This window comes from Portunus trituberculatus, chromosome 5 (assembly GCF_017591435.1).
Source record: "Portunus trituberculatus isolate SZX2019 chromosome 5, ASM1759143v1, whole genome shotgun sequence".
In the NCBI taxonomy this organism is placed as follows: Eukaryota; Metazoa; Arthropoda; class Malacostraca; order Decapoda; family Portunidae; genus Portunus; species Portunus trituberculatus.
The window spans coordinates 2,578,873-2,596,194 of NC_059259.1; the positions used below are offsets into that span (position 1 = coordinate 2,578,873).

The 17,322-nt window shown below is 41.3% G+C and overlaps 2 protein-coding genes across 2 annotated transcripts in view; one reads left to right on the plus strand and one right to left on the minus strand.

Annotated features, from left to right (window-relative positions):
• The window catches only part of LOC123515952 (nuclear hormone receptor HR96-like), a 194,462-nt gene that overhangs the window by 25,384 nt on the left and 151,756 nt on the right, over positions 1-17,322 (minus strand). Inside the window, exon 9 of the mRNA XM_045274890.1 lies at positions 5,385-5,597. Coding sequence (XP_045130825.1) covers positions 5,385-5,597 — 213 coding nt within the window. The remainder of the gene's footprint in view (positions 1-5,384; positions 5,598-17,322) is intronic.
• LOC123515959 overlaps positions 16,244-17,322 on the plus strand; it is a 1,532-nt gene continuing 453 nt past the window's right edge. Inside the window, 2 exon segments of the mRNA XM_045274903.1 lie at positions 16,244-17,082; positions 17,085-17,322. The exon segment at positions 17,085-17,322 is cut by the window's right edge and continues 453 nt beyond it. Coding sequence (XP_045130838.1) covers positions 16,506-17,082; positions 17,085-17,322 — 815 coding nt within the window. The 5' untranslated portion in view covers positions 16,244-16,505.

Sequence of the window (17,322 nt, forward strand, 5' to 3'; positions counted from 1 at the left end):
CCAGAAAATGATGTTGGAGTGGTTTGAGAAGATGTTTGTTCCTGAGGCAAGGAACATTGCGAAAGCTGGCTTGCCCAAGGACTGTAAAATACTTTTGTTGCTGGACAACTGCCCTGGCCACCCCTGCTGATCAGATGATGAAAGACAACGTTTTGTGACCTACATGCCTCCCAACTGCACCTCTCTCATTCAACCTCAAGATAAGGAATCTTGAGATCAATGAAACGGAAGTATCGACGCATTTTATGAGAAAAATGTTGATGGGTGTGAGTGAAGGAAGACAATCGACGAGTTCAGGAAGGAGTACAACATGCGGAATGTGCTGTATGGGGTCGCTAATGCCTGGGACATGGTGGAAAATCAACACTCCACAACTGTTGGCACAAGTTGTGGCCAAGTCTAATGTTCCAGGCAGAGGAGTTGGACGACATTGATGCTGACTTTGGTGGTTTTCGGGTTTCTGAGGCCAAGAAAACTGTTGGGGAAATTATGGAGTACGCAAAGCAGTACAGCAGTTCAGTGTCAAAGGAACTTCAGGATAAAGCTGTTGAGGAGTGGCTAGACGTGACGACGATGGTCCTGTGGCACACGCCACACGTCTCAGGAGATAGTGAGGATGGTAACCACCCAGAAGAATTTAAGAAGGAGCAAAGGGAGGAGGACAGTGATGATGAGAACAGCACACAGGATGATGAACACCCGAAAAAGGTCTCACATGACAGGACCATCGAGTTGTGTGAAGAACTGATTTGTGCACTGGAGCAGAGGCCCTGCATCACAGAACAACAGATTATGCAGGTGTACAACATACAATCCACTCTCATCAAAGAAAAACCAAAACTTCTCAAACAGACTAAGCTACAAGATCTTTCAAGGCTATGTGTGACAAGCGTATTCTTCACCTCATCCATCATCTGCACCAGGACCATCATCTGCTCCGGACATCGTAAAATCCCAGTCTCCCTTCAGTTAGTACTGTTACACCAGTCAGTACCCACCAGAGAAGACATCAGCCTACCTGACATCAGCAACCATTCAGACCCTGCAGACATCAGTGATCGCCAGCAAGATATCACCCTTGCAGCCGTTCCTTCAACCTCCACTCCATCCATGCAACAGTAACTCCTCACCTACAGTAGTAAATAAGAAGACACCTGCGTTCTTGAGCGGAAGAAGCGTCCAGTACATGGTAAGAACATTAATTTTCGTTTTCTCCTAACCTAACTTTTTATTTTCTATTATTTTCTTATATTTTTAGTATTTATCGGCTTTAACGGCAAAATCGATTTAATGGCAACGGCAAATCCCCGAGCTTGCCGTTAAATCGGGGTTCAACCTGTATGAAGATGCTGGAGAGATAGCTGAAATTTTGAACGACAACTTTTGCAAAATGTTTACAAAGGAGGAGCATTTTATGGGAGGAAGGCCTACGGAAATAAAGCAAATGGAGGACATCATGGTTACTAAGGAAGACGTAAGGAAAATTATAAGCAATCTGGATATTAATAAATCAATGGGGCCTGATGGCATATCTGGGAGGTTGCTAAAAGAATGTAAGGATCAATTGTTGAACCCCATATTTGATATTGTGGATACCTCCATACGAACAGGATTAGTCCCAAAAGAGTGGAAAAGAGCTGACATTGTGCCTATATATAAGAATGGTAGTAGAATGGAACCACTACATTATAGACCAGTATCGTTGACTAGTATATTGTGCAAGGTATGTGAAGAAGTAATTAAATCTAAGTGGAGTGAGTATCTAGAAAGTGAAAACATTCTGAGTGAAAGGCAGTTTGGTTTCAGAAAATGAAGATCGTGTGTATCCAATTTATTATGTTTTTATTCAAGAGTGACTGACATACTGCAACATAGAAAGGGATGGGTGAATGCTATCTACCTGGACTTGAGAAAGGCCTTTGATAAAGTACCACACAATAGACTGATGTAGAAACTAAAGATGACTGGAGGAGTAAATGATAAACTAGCAAAATGGATGGAAAATTACTTAATGAAAAGAGAAATGACAACAGTGGTGAGAGGAAGGAAGTCCGAGTGGAAGAAGGTAACCAGTGGAGTTCCACAAGGGTCAGTGCTGGGTCCCATCATGTTTTTGATTTATGTTAATGATATGCCAGTAGGAATTGACAGTTATATGAACATGTTTGCGGACGATACTAAAATTATGAGGAGAGTAAATAATGTGGAAGATTGTAACAAATTACAGGAAGATCTTGATAGAATATATGAGTGGAGTAAAGAGTGGCAGATGGAATTTAATATAGACAAGACCCATGTTATGAAAATGGGAAGAAGTAGATACAGACCAAACTGGGATTACAGACTGGGTGATGAGAAAATTAAAGAGACCAAAGAGGAGAAAGACTTAGGAGTAACCATGCAAAACACTTTGTCACCGGAGAAACACATTAACAAGATTTTTTGGAAAACATACAACATGCTTCAAAATATTGGTCTTGCATTCCACTACCTAGATGAAGGAATGATGAAGAAGATATTATGCACCTTAATAAGACCCCAGCTAGAATATGCAGCATGTGTCTGGTCACCGCATATGAAGAAAAATGTGAAGAAGGTAGAAAGGGTACAAAGGCTGGCAACAAGGATGGTACCAGGACTCAGGGAGTTAGACTATGAGGAAAGACTGAGGAAGCTGGGGCTGACCACATTAGAAGAGAGAAGAACAAGAGGAGACATGATAACTATGTATAAATTGGTGAACAAGATTGACATACTGGATAGAGAGTTGATAAAGGTGACCACAAGTAATTATCTCCGAGGACATGGAAAAAAGCTAATAAAGGACATCTGTCTAAATGACGTGAGAAAATACAGTTTCCCGCATCGTAGCATTGATAAGTGGAATAAACTGAGCAGTCATGTCGTTGATGCGGTGTGTGTCAATCAGATGAAAGAGAGATATGACAGGAATGGACAAGGAGACAGGACACAGAGAGCTTAGCTCGGGCCCTGTAATACACAAATGGGTAAATACAAATAGGTAAATACACGGTAGCTCGGAGGTTAGAGCGCTGGCTTCACAAGCCAGAAGACCGGGGTTCGATTCCCCGGCCGGGTGGAGATATTTGGGTGTGTCTCCTTTCACGTGTAGCCCCTGTTCACCTAGCAGTGAGTAGGTACAGGATGTAAATTGAGGAGTTGTGACTTTGTTGTCCCGGTGTGTGGTGTGTGCCTGGTCTCAGGCCTATCCGAAGATCGGAAATAATGGGGTCTGAGCTCGTTCCATAGGGTAACGCCTGGCTGTCTCGTCAGAGACTGCAGCAGATCAAACAAACTATGAAACACACACACACACACACACACACTTGGTCTTAGAGAAGGAAGATCATGCAAAACAAATTTACCAAGCTTTTATACATGAGTAAAGTAGATGAAGTACAAGAGAAAGGTGGATGGGATGACACTGTGAAGTTAGATATTAAAAAAGGCTTTTGACAGGGTACCACACAGAAGACTCCTATGGAAAATAGAACACTTTGGAGGAATACAGGGAAACATCTTAAACTGGATGATGAATTACTTAACAAATAGGGAAATGAGGACAATCATAAAAGACACCCTATCATGTTGGAGCACTGTTACTAGTAGCATACCACAGGGTTCAGTTCAATCAGGGCCAGCCCGACGCATAAGCGAAGTAAACGGTGGCTTAGGGCCTCAAGGCCACAAACGACCCCCAAGAGCAATAAAAAATATATTGTAGCCTATTTGTTATTTTTCACCCATGTATAAATAGTTATTTCTATATTATCGAAGATATGGAGACAATATGGAGTTGTAAAAATATATTATAAGTAATGTTATGTGGTTGTTTGTACTTAAATCACCCAAAGATTGTGCTAAATCACCCTTAAATCAAATTAAGTAGTATTTATATGAGATCATAAATGCTCTTCGGGCGGCCATTTTTTTTCTGGGTATTGCAGATCAGGCACCACCATCTAATATTCTTCCATGGGACCCAAACAACTAGTGTGCAAAGTTTGTTGCATTAATCTAGCGTGTCGCGTTTTTTTCGCTAAGCCACCGGACTATAAGGCTTCGCTGCACCGGCGCTTCCTGCCCAGAAAAACCACAATAAACACGTGCAACTGATGGTTCCCGACATGCAGTGTACCCTGCGCATCCTTAACACAGGTTGTTAGGCTAACAATGTCACAAAAAAGGACATATCCCTCAGGGGCAGAGAAAAGAAAAAGAAAGAAAGAGGAAGAGGAGAAAAAATGTCGATAAAGGTATGTTTGTTTAATTACTTGCTTTGGTAGACTAATGTTTATCAAGAGATTTGTGTAGCCTAGCCACTAACAGCAAATTAGCTAACTAGGTAAAAACAAGATAATTTTATTTACTTAGGGGGTCCCCAAATACAATTTCGCTTAGGGCCCCATAGAGGCTTGGGCCGGCCCTGAGTTCAATTATGTTCCAAGTATATATTAACGATATAAAAGAGGGTTTCAGTAGCTACATAAATTTGTTTGCAGACAATACAAAACTTTTAAGAGTAATAGGGAACATACATGACTGTATAAAATTGCAGAAAGATACTGACAAGATCTGGGAATGGAGTCAAAAGTGAAAACTAGAATTAAATACCAGGAAATGCCATGTAATGGAAATGGGTAAAAGTATTAGAATACCTATATGGGAATACAAATTGGGAGAAGATATTATAATGAACAGGAGAGAAAAGAAAGTTATGGGAGTGATTATACAAGACACCCTGACTGCAGAATGACATATGAATGGACTATTTGCTTCAACATACAAGACACTCCTAGCATCAGAGTGGCATTCCTTTATATGAATAAGAATATGATGAAAAAGATCATAACCACTATGATAAAACCTAGACTAGAACATGCAGCAGTGGCTTGGTTACCATACAAGCAGAAGTACATCAGGAAACTAGAAAGAATCCAAAGCACTCCTACAAAGATGATGATAGAAATAAAGAATCTTCCCTATGAAGAAAGACTGAAGGAAATTGAGCTACCAACTTTGAAAGATAGATGGGAAAGAGGAGATCTAATAACAATGTATAAATTAGTAAACTGTATGCAAAAGATAGATACACAAGACCTGGTAACACTGACAGAGGATAGAGATAGATGAACAAGAGGACACTCCAGGAAGATCATGAAAAGTCAGTGTTCAAGGAACATTAAAAGGTTAAGTTTTCCATATAAGATGGTGGACATCTGGAATGGAATGAGTAAAGAGATTGTAGCAACAGAAAGTGTGCACAAATTTAAGGAAAAGTTGGATAAAAGTAGATATGGAGGCAGGTCACTATGTGCCCCGCTAGAACCCTAATATACAATTAAGTGAATACACACACAAACCTGCTCATGAAGTATAGCATCAGCATGAATAATGTGAGGTCTTCTGGGACTGAAAAGTGTAATTGCACACAGAAGGAAGATAATGTGAGGATCCTTCCTCCATTCTGGATCAAATGCAAGAATAAATCGCTTGTGTTCCTCATACACATTGCCTGGTGCTGCCTTAAGAACCTTTAGCTTGATATCTTGCGTCTTGGAATGATCTTGCTGGATCTGATGGAATAGAAAGCAGTTTTTAATGTAAAACTCAAGTATGTAGCTAGCTAGCTATACTTAAGCTCTTGGGAGTATGTTCAAAGGATGTCTCTTTCCACCAGGGGGCAATATGGCTAAGAGTGTGAAGAATGTGTGAGAGTATGCGATGCTCTTCTGGGATCATCCAATGTGCCTAGTACAGTATATAGGTAGAGAGAACTCAAGGCAGTTAATTATCTATATATGTGAGAGTGATCTGTGATAATAAATAGTTTTGTCAAATGTATACTGCATAATATTTTGTCCTGAGTCAGAGGGTTTAAGGAATAGAAAAACATTGTGAGTAAAAGGGTGAAAATGAGTATAAAAAGTAGAATTAGTGAAGAGCAAAAGAACACAAAAGTAAGCAGGTTGGGTAGCATAAATCATCCATTGCTAATGAAGTTATTTGATTAGTTTATTTTGGGATCCACTGAAAGTATGTATTACATGTCCAAGATAATGTAAAACAATGTGATATGAAAGAAAATTGAAGAAGACATACAAAAATCTGAATATCATAGTTTGATGCAAATGCCTAAAAATAGACTAGTTAAGATGAAAGACATATATGTGTGAATACGTGCTCTGATATTAAATAGATATGAAATAAAAAAAAATTATAGCAATCATACAAACAGGTAAAAGTTGGATATGGAAAAAAAGACAACAATGAAGAGTCCAATCTAAGTAGCTGAAATTCACCACATTAAAAGTATACATTATAAAGGAAGAAGAAATTATATACTAAATGAAATGTGGAGTGTTCAAAGGTAGGGGGGGCAATCAAGCACAGCATCCTTCCCATGTTATCTCTTGCTCCTCATCTGGGTACAAATTTCTCCACAGCAGTGTTGTATATCATCATAAATTAATTCCATTTTCTTGAATATCTACCTTTTCCAAATCTCTCTAGTTGGCTGCAACAAAAAGTCCCATAACTTTCAGAAATCACCTTTCTCATATCTAAATATTCATACCTCATAGCCTTCATTAATGATTATATTTCCAATCTCTCAACTCAAATTCTATCAAGACATGGTCACTTTTAGCTAGAGGGGTTTCATACTATATGTTCTCAATAGTTTTCATGTTCTAAGTAAACACTAAGGGCATAGTGGATAAAGTGGTGAGTGTGGGATTGGGCAAACGTCCATGTGTAGGTTCAAATCCCACCACATACTTTGAAGCTATTTATTAAGTGGTTTAAAGTTACCTACATGTCACCATGATGCCCAGGTTCTAGGTGGTTACACCGAAGATGCGCTTGGATGGTGATGTGGGCTCTAATATGGGTATCACTATAAATCAAACTGCCTGTGCCACTAATGGGCAGAAGCTGAACAGCGCTTCCCATGCACTCTTCAAGTGTGCCTCCAGGTGCTATAGGCCGTAACATAAAAAAAAAAAATAATAAATAAATAAAAAAATAAAGTCTTGATTTATGTAATTTATGCTAAATCTGGTATCACTGACATTCCACTGTCTTCTTATTTTCCACCATCCAATTTAATAGTCTATTACTACAAGAGTGTTCACTTTCATTGGTTGCCTTCATCTTCTAGTTTACATCCTTACAATTAATATCATTACTATTCATTACGAATTTATGATCCATCATTATCTTTTCAAGACCCTTTAACATATCAACCCACATTTCTTCATGCTCCTCTTTCTTCCAAGTATTAGTCTTAGGGTACATACATTCCCACATAGTTCATATATTTTTCATTTATACTTTGAATCATTATTTGTAAGATTTTGGACTTATCTTCACTTATCATTACCTTCTCCAGTCTAAGACATTTCTTAATCACAATCATTACTACTCCTCCTCCTCCTTATTACTTGTATTCCACATCCACACATCATATTTATCATCACCAACATCATGAGTTTCCTATTAACTTTTCCACTTAGTCTTACATAAAATAAAATGAGGCTCATTTCTATTCAACAACTCATTTATTTCTACCTTCATTAACATTGGTCCATTTACATTTATATAACATACAGTGGATCTTTGGTTCATGAATGCACCTTTGCACAAACTAATCGGTTGACAAACCAAATTTTTTAACAAATTCTACCTTGGTCTAAAAACAAAAATTTGATCCATGAACAGAGTTGGTGGGTCAGGCGTGAGATGGTGTTACATGGAGTCAGTTGTTCTCATGGTACATGAGTATAAAAAGTGTTCCTCAAAATGCTATTTTTTTTCTGCTTTTTGTGTTTAATCAGCCCTCTTTATGCCTCCCAAGAAAGTGAAATGTGTTACCGATAGTGGTGTTAAATAGTCTAAAACGTATTACAATAGAAATGAAGAATACCATACCAGCAAAACATCTTCAAAATAATACTACTGTTCAATCCACAGGAAGAAAAACAGAAAATAAGAACTTTATTAAAATTGTGGAACACTAGAAAAAAAAAATTCCATGATGCTTTACTGGTATGGCAAGTCTCGAGAGTTAAAAGAGTCAGCAAAATGTTTGTTTAGACTACCATATTTCTCATCACAGCTGATTGCAACACAGAGGCACTTCACCTCCAAGCTAGTGAAGCATGATAAACATTATCAGAAAGATCAGCATATGCTGTCTTGCTGTCAGTTGGACGTTGTTACTATAACAATGATGATCCTTTGTTTATTCCAGCTGAGAAGTGCACAAAAACACTTGATAGAAGATGCAGGGAGTTCACTGTGTGTGCCATGATGCTCTCTCAAATTCAGCCCTGGGGTTTAGGAAAGGATTAATCTATTTTACATTGAATCCTATGAGGAAAATGGTTTTGGTTTAATAACATTTCGGTTTGTGAATGGCCTTCAGGAATGAATTACATTAGAACCTTGAGTTACGAGCAGCTCGACTTACATGAAATCTGAGATACGAGCTATGGCTGTCAAAATTTTGCTTTGACTTCCAAACCAAAATTCAAGTTACAAGCAAGCTCCCAGTACACACCACCACTATTTGGTGCAGTAACTCTCAGCATCCGATCTGTTCAGTTCACCTTTTTTTTTTTTTTTGTGGTGGAAGCACTTCTTGTTTTATGCTTTTTGTGCATTTAAATGGCTAGATTTTTGTATGACCATTTATCCTATGTAAGTGACACTATGTAATGACATACTTAACTCAGATCCAAAACATTCTGAAAAGGAGGATAAAACAAAACTCCTTGGACAGTTATTTTGTGAAATGTCCTGCAGAAAGAAGGAATAAAGAAAGTTAAGTCAATTGAAAGTGAAGTAAAAAAGATGTAGCAATCAGCTTCAGCAATAGACTGTAGCATTAAGACTGTAGCCAGAGGAGCTAGGGGAGAGATAGACAGCACAGATAACTTTAGTAAGAGAGTGACCTTTGAGTCGAAGCTAGATGGTGAAAAACTGGGAATATTCAAGAGTGAGGGTACAAGAGCAAGTCAAGTCATTGTGCACATAGATGCAACATTCAGCTTTGGAGCAAAAATGAGGATAGAGAAAATAGGGGGCAACAGAAAACAGGCTACTGTTAGTTGCCTCAGTCACCTGTGTTTTGGTGAGGAAAAGATGAGGTTTGGTAAAGGAGACGTGGTGTTCTACAGATTGAAAATTAGACATAAAAGATTTTTATGAAAATTGAACACATAGGAGATATACTAAGAAGTATCTTAAGCTGGGTGACTACTTAACACATTAATTACGTTTGGATTTCCAGCCACTTTCTCCCTGTTGCCTGTGGTTCAACTTAGCACAATGCCAATACAGCGCTACCCCTAGGTTTGAGAGAAGATGAGTAGCTTCTCCTTGCTTATGAGTTGCCAATGATACAATAAAACTTGTGCTCCACCTGTGGTACATTACGCTGTAGAGTTTTTCTGAATTAATGATATTGCGTTGTGCCCCACCAGTGGAGCACACTCCTTGTGTACCATATATGGCCCAACCCACTATTACAAACATTGTTCTCTCAACACATTGTGTCAGTATGTTCCAAACTTCAGTCATTTCCATTTACAGGGAAAGAACAACTCACTCCTGATCCGTGTACTCTCACAACTCCTAGAGATTGGTATGACTTATCTTTCACAAATGAAATTATTGTCCTAACTGTAACAGAAACTTATGGGTATGCTCAGCAGAAAATTGGCATTTCACATGTCACTCGAACATCAAGGCTGATATCTTGAAAAATGACAACACATGATGAAATATAGAAATTCATAGGTCTGATGATTTATACGGGAATTGTTGCATTGCCTGATACTTCTCTATACTAGCCAAATAAAAAAGAAAATATGTAGGCAACTTTGCATCCAGAGTAATGTCTCGAGAAAGATTTGAGTTACTCCTTAAGGCAGGGGTTCTCAACCTTTTTCTCGTCAAGAACCCTCTGAGTTATAAGACCATCTACCCGAACCCTCAGTGATTTGACATCGAGCAAAATGTTAATTTAGTGACTAACACTAAATCAATAGGCAAAGGTATTCTGGAAAGATTGTATCATTAAATCAGCCACCTAAGTACCCCTGGAAATCTTCTTGTGAACCCCTGGGGGTTTGCAAACCCCAGATTGAGAACCCATGCCTTAAGGCCTGTCCACACTAGGAAACATTGTTTGGAAACAATGTTTCCCAACTGTTTCCAAACAGTTTGGAAACAGTTTACGAACTGTTTGGAAATAGTTTGCAAACAGTTTGGAAACAAAGTTTGCAAACTGTTTCCAAACTGTTTAGAAACAGTTTGCAAATTGTTTCTAAACAATATTTCACGTATATATTTGTTTCCCCATCCAGAATGGGAAACACTGTGTGTGTGTGTGTGTGTGTGTGTGTGTGTGTGTGTGTGTGTGTGTGTGTGTGTGTGTGTGTGTGTGTGTGTGTGTGTGTGTGTGTGTATTTACCTAATTGTATTTACCTAATTGTAACATACGGGAAAGGAGCTATGCTCGTACTGTCCCGTCTCCATATCTACTAATGTCCAGCTTTTTCTTAAAATCATGAATATTCCTTGCGTTGACCACTTCCACGTCTAAACTTTTCCATGCTTCCACCCTTCTATGAGGGAAGCTATATTTTTTCACATCTCTCCTATAAGTGGCCATTTTAGTTTTTCCCATGCCCTCTCGACACTCTTTCATTCCACATACACAGATATTCCCTATCCATTTTTTCCATGCCAATCATCACTCTGTATATTGCTATCAGGTCTCCCTTTCTCTTCTGTTTTCCAGGGTCGGAAGTTGCATTCTGTTCAGTCTGTCTTCATAAGTCAAATCTCTTAAGTCAGGCACCATTTTTGTTGCAGCCCTCTGTACTTTCTCTAGTTTCCTTATGTGTTTCTTTAAGTTCGAGCCCACTGTATTGTTGCATATTCAAGCCTTGGTCTTATCATTGCAGTAATTATTTTCTTCATCATTTCTTCATCTAAATATACGAACGCCACTCTTATGTTCCTCAATAAGTTCAATACTTCTCCAATTATTTTGTTTATATGTCTCTCTGGCGATAGGTCATTGGTAATTGTCACCCCAAGGTCTTTTTCTTCATGACTGGTTTTATGTCTTCATTTCCTATCTTGTACATACTCCTGATTCTTCTTTCACTCTTGCCAAACTCTAATTTCTTGCATTTTGTCGTGTTGAACTCCATTTGCCATGTACAGCTCCATTTCCATATTCTGTCCAAGTCTTCCTGGAGTAGTTCGCAATCTTTGTCACATCTCACTTTTCTTAACAATTTTGCATCGTCTGCAAATAGGCTCACATAACTGGACATCCCATCCACCATGTCATTTATGTAGACCGCAAACGTTACTGGTGCCAACACTGATCCCTGTGGGACTCCACTCTCCACCAAGCCCCATTCTGATGGTCTGTCCTTAATTATTGTTCTCATTTCTCTTCCTACCAAAAAGTCTTCCATCCATTTTAGTAAACTGCCATGCACTCCTCCTACCATTTCAAGTTTCCAGATCAGTCTCCGGTGTGGTACCTTATCAAAGGCCTTTTTTAAATCCAGATATATTCCATCAGCCCAACCATCTCTTTCCTGTATTACATCTATCACCCTCGAATAATAACATATCAGGTTTGTCGTGCATGAACGCCCTCTTCTAAAACCAAATTGACACTCACAAAGTATGTCATTTTTCTCCAAGAAGTCTGTCCATCTATTCTTCACCACCCTCTCACACATCTTAGCTACCACACTTGTAAGTGACACTGTGTGTGTGTGTGTGTGTGTGTGTGTGTGTGTGTGTGTGTGTGTGTGTGTGTGTGTGTGTGTGTATGGCAGTGTGGTATAAAGATGTGTCCCACCATGACGAAACGGGAAAGTTCCCAAGATATCGTACCGCACGCCGGCAGAACGCACACCGAGCCTGCATGGAGAGGATCTCCTCATCCAGTACAATTCCAATGGGGAAAATGCTCCGACAATCTTGATTTTGCAAAAAACTTAACATAGTTTAGTATATCATTCAGTATACCTATTTTGAGGAAGTGTACGTCTCTGGCAGTCGAAATTTATTGAAATATATGTATGGGGAGCTCTTAGTAAAAAAAAAAAGTCATTTATAAAGTGGTCACCGACCGTGATGGACATCCATATCGCTGCTGGTCTCTACTCAAACCGCTGTGCGGTGAGGTGTATGACTACGGTGCATTTGTTACCACTCATCAAATAACCAGTGCTGGTGACAAACAGTAGCTGATTGCTTCATAGCATCATTTTTTTAAATAGTTAGGAATTATATTTGGTTACAATGGTAAGAATAAAGCAGCAGCAAAACATTCCATATTTACTTAATTATAAAGGCAACGTTAATGATGGAAGTGTTATTTAGAGTTAAATTAGTTGATATTAGCATGAATGATAATGATAAAAAGTATAATATTGTTGGTTCTTTTAAATGTTATCATCAATATTGCTCACCTTGGTGTTGCTGCTATGTTCTTTATTATCTAGCATTATTACTACTACTACTACTACAGCTATTATTATTATTATTATTATTATTGTTGGTGTTGGTAATGGTGTTGGTGTTGGTAATGGTGTTGGTGTTGGTAATGGTGTTGGTGTTGGTGTTGGCGTTGGTAATGGTGTTGGTGATTGGTGTAGGTTATGGTGTTGGTGGTGTTGGTGTTGGTGTTGGTGTTGGGCACAACCAAGGATTCTATAGTATAACGATATACTGGTTCAATGAGCGGGTTGGAGGAATTGATTAGGGAGCTGAGCTTCTCACAGATGGCACGTGGGTCACAGGTAGTAAAGGGGTGAGGGATGAAGGGGGGTCCATCAGCAGGGGGGTGATGAGTGCCGTTACAAGATTCAAACAGTCAGTCAGTCACGGGAATGAGCACAAGGCACATCAGCCATTGCCTGCCTCCGCCTGGGCCACACCACGCTCAGTGCTCACTTGCACCACCTACATCTGTCTCGTGACCCCTCCTGCCCTTAGTGTAGGACTACCCCTGATGCCATGGAACATTTCCTGCTTCAGTGCCCACGCTTCCACTCTCAACTTCTCAACACACTGCACTACGCATCCCGGCTCTCTGCCCTAGCCATCACAACACTTGGCCGCCCTTCTGGTGGCCTCAGGTGTCCACCCGTCCTGGCAACCTGCTGTCCTTCACCTTACTTGTGCCTTCTTGAGGAAGACCGGCCAGCTACCACACCCATGATACCCACACAGGACTACCCCAGAGTCAAATCACCCTCTGCCACGTGGAGCATTTCCCATGAGATGTCGCTGTCGCTCAGTAGCTGTCAGTTGCTGGATCGTTCTCGGGCTGATCGGACGTTGTTTCTTCGCCGTCTTCCACGAGTGTTTTCGGCGTCAGCAATTCCCACACAGGTACATGGCCTTATACTCAGGTGGATCTATGGTATGGGTTGGGCCTACCATAGGGCATTGGTATGGGTTGGGCCTGCCAATTTGCCAAGTGTGATAGTGGGCTTACACAGGCTTTCGGCTTGTTTTGGTGCAGGTCGGACGACATGTCGGAGCCGGAGCACCGCGCAGCCCAGCCACCTGAGGTTCCCTGCTTTTCCGCTGGTAGGCGGAGTACCACCAGATCTCCCAGGGCTAGAGAGAGGACGTCTTCCCGTGCTCCCAGTGGGAGCTCCAGTGGTTCCCCTGTGGGGCGGCAGGAGGGCCTCGGTCGCCGCTACAGTAACAACTACCACGTCGGCGCAAGGATCATGCTCGGCCCCAGGTTTCCCACACGGGCCGGTGCAAGAGCCTCCTGGCAAGTGGTTGTAGATGAATTGGCTCGCTTAAATGGGGTTGTTGCAAAATTGTCGGCTAACCGGGATCCTCCGCCACCTCAACAAGTGAACTTCCAGGCGAGCACTTCGGGCCTGCAGCAGCCAGTTTCGCCCGAGGCGTTTTCGGCTTTAGGGACTCCAGCAGTGAGGACGGGGAAGTTAGGGACCTTCCTCCGGGCAGCAGTGTTTTGCTGCAGGCTGCTAAGGATTTCGGGCCCTGTGACACGGTTTCTGAGGACATTGACCCACAAGTGGCGGCCATGGTAAATTGTTGGTTTGAGAAGGGGCTGCAAGAGGAAGACCACAAGGCGATTGTGGAGGACCCGGTCACCAGGCGTCCTAACAATTGCACTGCGCTTGTTCCTGTTGAGTGCAACCAGCAGATTCTGGGCGCTTTGAAAACGGAAGCACGGAGGACAGACTCCCGACTCAAAGACGTAAGTTCAGACATTGTTTCAGCTGGTTCTATTCTTACCAAGTCCCTAGTAGTGCTTGACAAGTTGGTGCAGGAGCTTGGGAACTCCGTGATTGCTCAGGAAGTAGGTAAGCTCAATGGTGTTTTGGCGCTGCTTGGACATGCCAATCATAATAACAACCTGGCGAGGCGGTTCGTGATGAAACGTGAACTTAACCAGAAATATGTGCACTTATGTTCTGACAAAGTTCCCATGACAAAGTTTTTGTTTGGGGACGATGTGTCACAATCAGCTAAACAGATTGAGGACATGGAGAAGCTGCGCACCAAGATCACTCCCAAGAAGAGTACTTTTGCATGGAAGTCTTCCAGTGGCAGGCCCAGGAGCTTCTGGGGTAGGTCCTCTTTTCGGAGCCATGCCACTCGGTTCCAGCCCTACGCCACGCAGCGGTGGGGTTACCGTGGGGGCCAGCGGCAGTTCTTGGCACGTCAGGACACGGAGCCCGCGCCAAAGGTCGGGGTCACCAGAGGCCCCGACCGTGAGTGAGGTTAGTACCCCTTTGTAGCAGGCAGGTTACATTACTTTGTACATGAGTGGCAGGCTGTTACAAGTGACCCAGTTATCTTGGACATGGTGCAGCATTGTCACCTAGATATTAATGTTGATGATGTTAGACACTTATTTTCTCGGGAATTAACATATAAATTCAGGTTAGAAGAACAAGCTCTGGTTGATGAGGAGATCAGGAAACTTTTGGACCTTCATGTTATTGTTCCTACACAGAGGATGGCAGAACAAATTATTTCCCCCATTTTTTTGAGACCGAAAAAAGATGGTGGGTATAGGATGGTGTTAAACTTAAAGGAGCTTAACAAACATATTCCATACAAGCACTTTAAGATGGATAACTTTGAACAAGCCATAAGATTGATTAATGCAGGGGACTACCTAGCTTCAGTAGACCTTAGACATGCATATTACACTGTAAAGATTGCAGAGGAACAACAAAAAATTTTGTGTTTTCAGTGGAGGAACAATATTTACCAATTTACTTGTCTGCCTAACGGTATTTCTGAAGGGCCTAGAATTTTCACAAAATTAATGAAACCAGTATTTGCTGCATTGAGAGGAATGGGCTACTCTATCACCAGTTTCATTGATGACACACTGATTTGTAATAAGTCTAAAGCTGGATGTATTGCTTGTGTAACTGATACTATTGACTTGTTGCACAGATTGGGATTTTGTATTAATGTACCAAAGTCAGTGTTGCAGCCCACTCAGTCAATTGAATATTTGGGGAACATCATTGACACTAATTCTATGACTGTTTCTTTACCGGAACGACGGATTCTGAAACTCACTCAAGCTTGTCAGAAACTTAAGAACAAAAGTCATGACAAGATTAGAGAAGTGGCTAGGGTTACAGGTCTTTTGGTTGCTGCCTTTCCAGCAGTGGAATTGGGAAAATTGCACTACAGACAATTAGAGGCAGCTAAAATTGCGGCTTTACAGTGTGCTCAAGGTAATTTTGACAGTTGCATGAAAATTACAGAGGGTATGCGGACAGACCTTCAATGGTGGCTCGAAAACACATCAACACAGGTTAGGAGAATTTTTCGTCCTGGTACTGATATTGACATTTACACTGATGCTTCCAACACAGGTTGGGGGGGACACGTGAATGCTCAGTCTATTTCTGGTACTTGGTCTCTAGCTGAAAGATTATTGCACATTAATGTTTTGGAGCTCAAAGCTATTTTGTTGGTGTTGCAAGGTTTTACACCACTTCTTTCAGGGAAACACATTAAAGTTTATTGTGATAACACCACTGCAATGACCTATGTGAATGAAATGGGTGGTACTAAATCTCTCACTTGCAATGACATTGCTATCCAGATCTGGGATTGGTGCCTCACTTCCAATGCTTGGATCACTTGTTCACATATTCGGGCAAGGAAAACACTTTGGCAGACATGGCCTCGCGCTTGGTGAACGACAGGCATGAATGGAAGCTTGATCCACGTATTTTCCAACAATTGTGTAAAGTGTTTGGTACACCAACTATTGATTTGTTTGCCTCTAGGATAAATAACCAGGTACCTTCATATTGCTCATGGAGACCAGACCCAGGGGCAATGCATGTGGATGCATTCTCTTTAAATTGGGCAAGATTCAAACTTTCTTACATTTTTCCTCCATTTTCGCTAATTGCTAGATGCCTGCAGAAGTTGAAAGCCGAAGGAGCCAGAGTGTGGATGGTTGTTCCCCTGTGGCAGTCCCAACCATGGATGGGCACGTTGCTCGGGATGCTCATCGATTACCCGCGCCTCATATCGCAGAAAACTGCGGTGCTTGTACACCCATCATCAGGGGAAGATCACCCGATCATGCGCAACACACATCTGATGGCGTGCCTTCTGTCAGGGAGCACTTACGAGCACGCGGAGTTTCTGAGGACGGTGCAAACATCATCTTGGCTTCTTGGAAACCAGGCACCGAGAAACAATACCGCCCGCACCTTAAGCGCTGGGCACAATTTTGTGTTAGAGGGAACGTTAGTGCCTGTAATCCCACTGTCGCGGACATTATAAATTTTTTGTCTGAAACTTTTAACAGGAATGTGGGTTATGAAACACTCAATACGGCCAGAAGTGCTCTCTCCTCTTTGGGCATTGTGGTGGATGGCTGTAGAGCGGGTAACCACCCTTTGGTCATCAGGTTCATGAGGGGTGTATTTAATTTGCGTCCACCCATACCTAGATACACTGCAACATGGGACGTTCAACCAGTCCTGCGGAATTGAAATCCATGTACCCCTTGCATACTCTAACCCTTAGGGATTTAACTTTAAAACTGGTTATGCTGATGGCTCTAACCCAGGCTGCACGTGTACAAACTTTACATCTGTTAGTTACCACTGGCATTAGCATAGGAGAGGACTTTATTTCAGTTCGGTTACGGGGTCACATTAAGCAGTGTAGGCCCTCCTTTAATATTCGTTCAATTAAATTTCAAGCTTATTCCAGGGACAC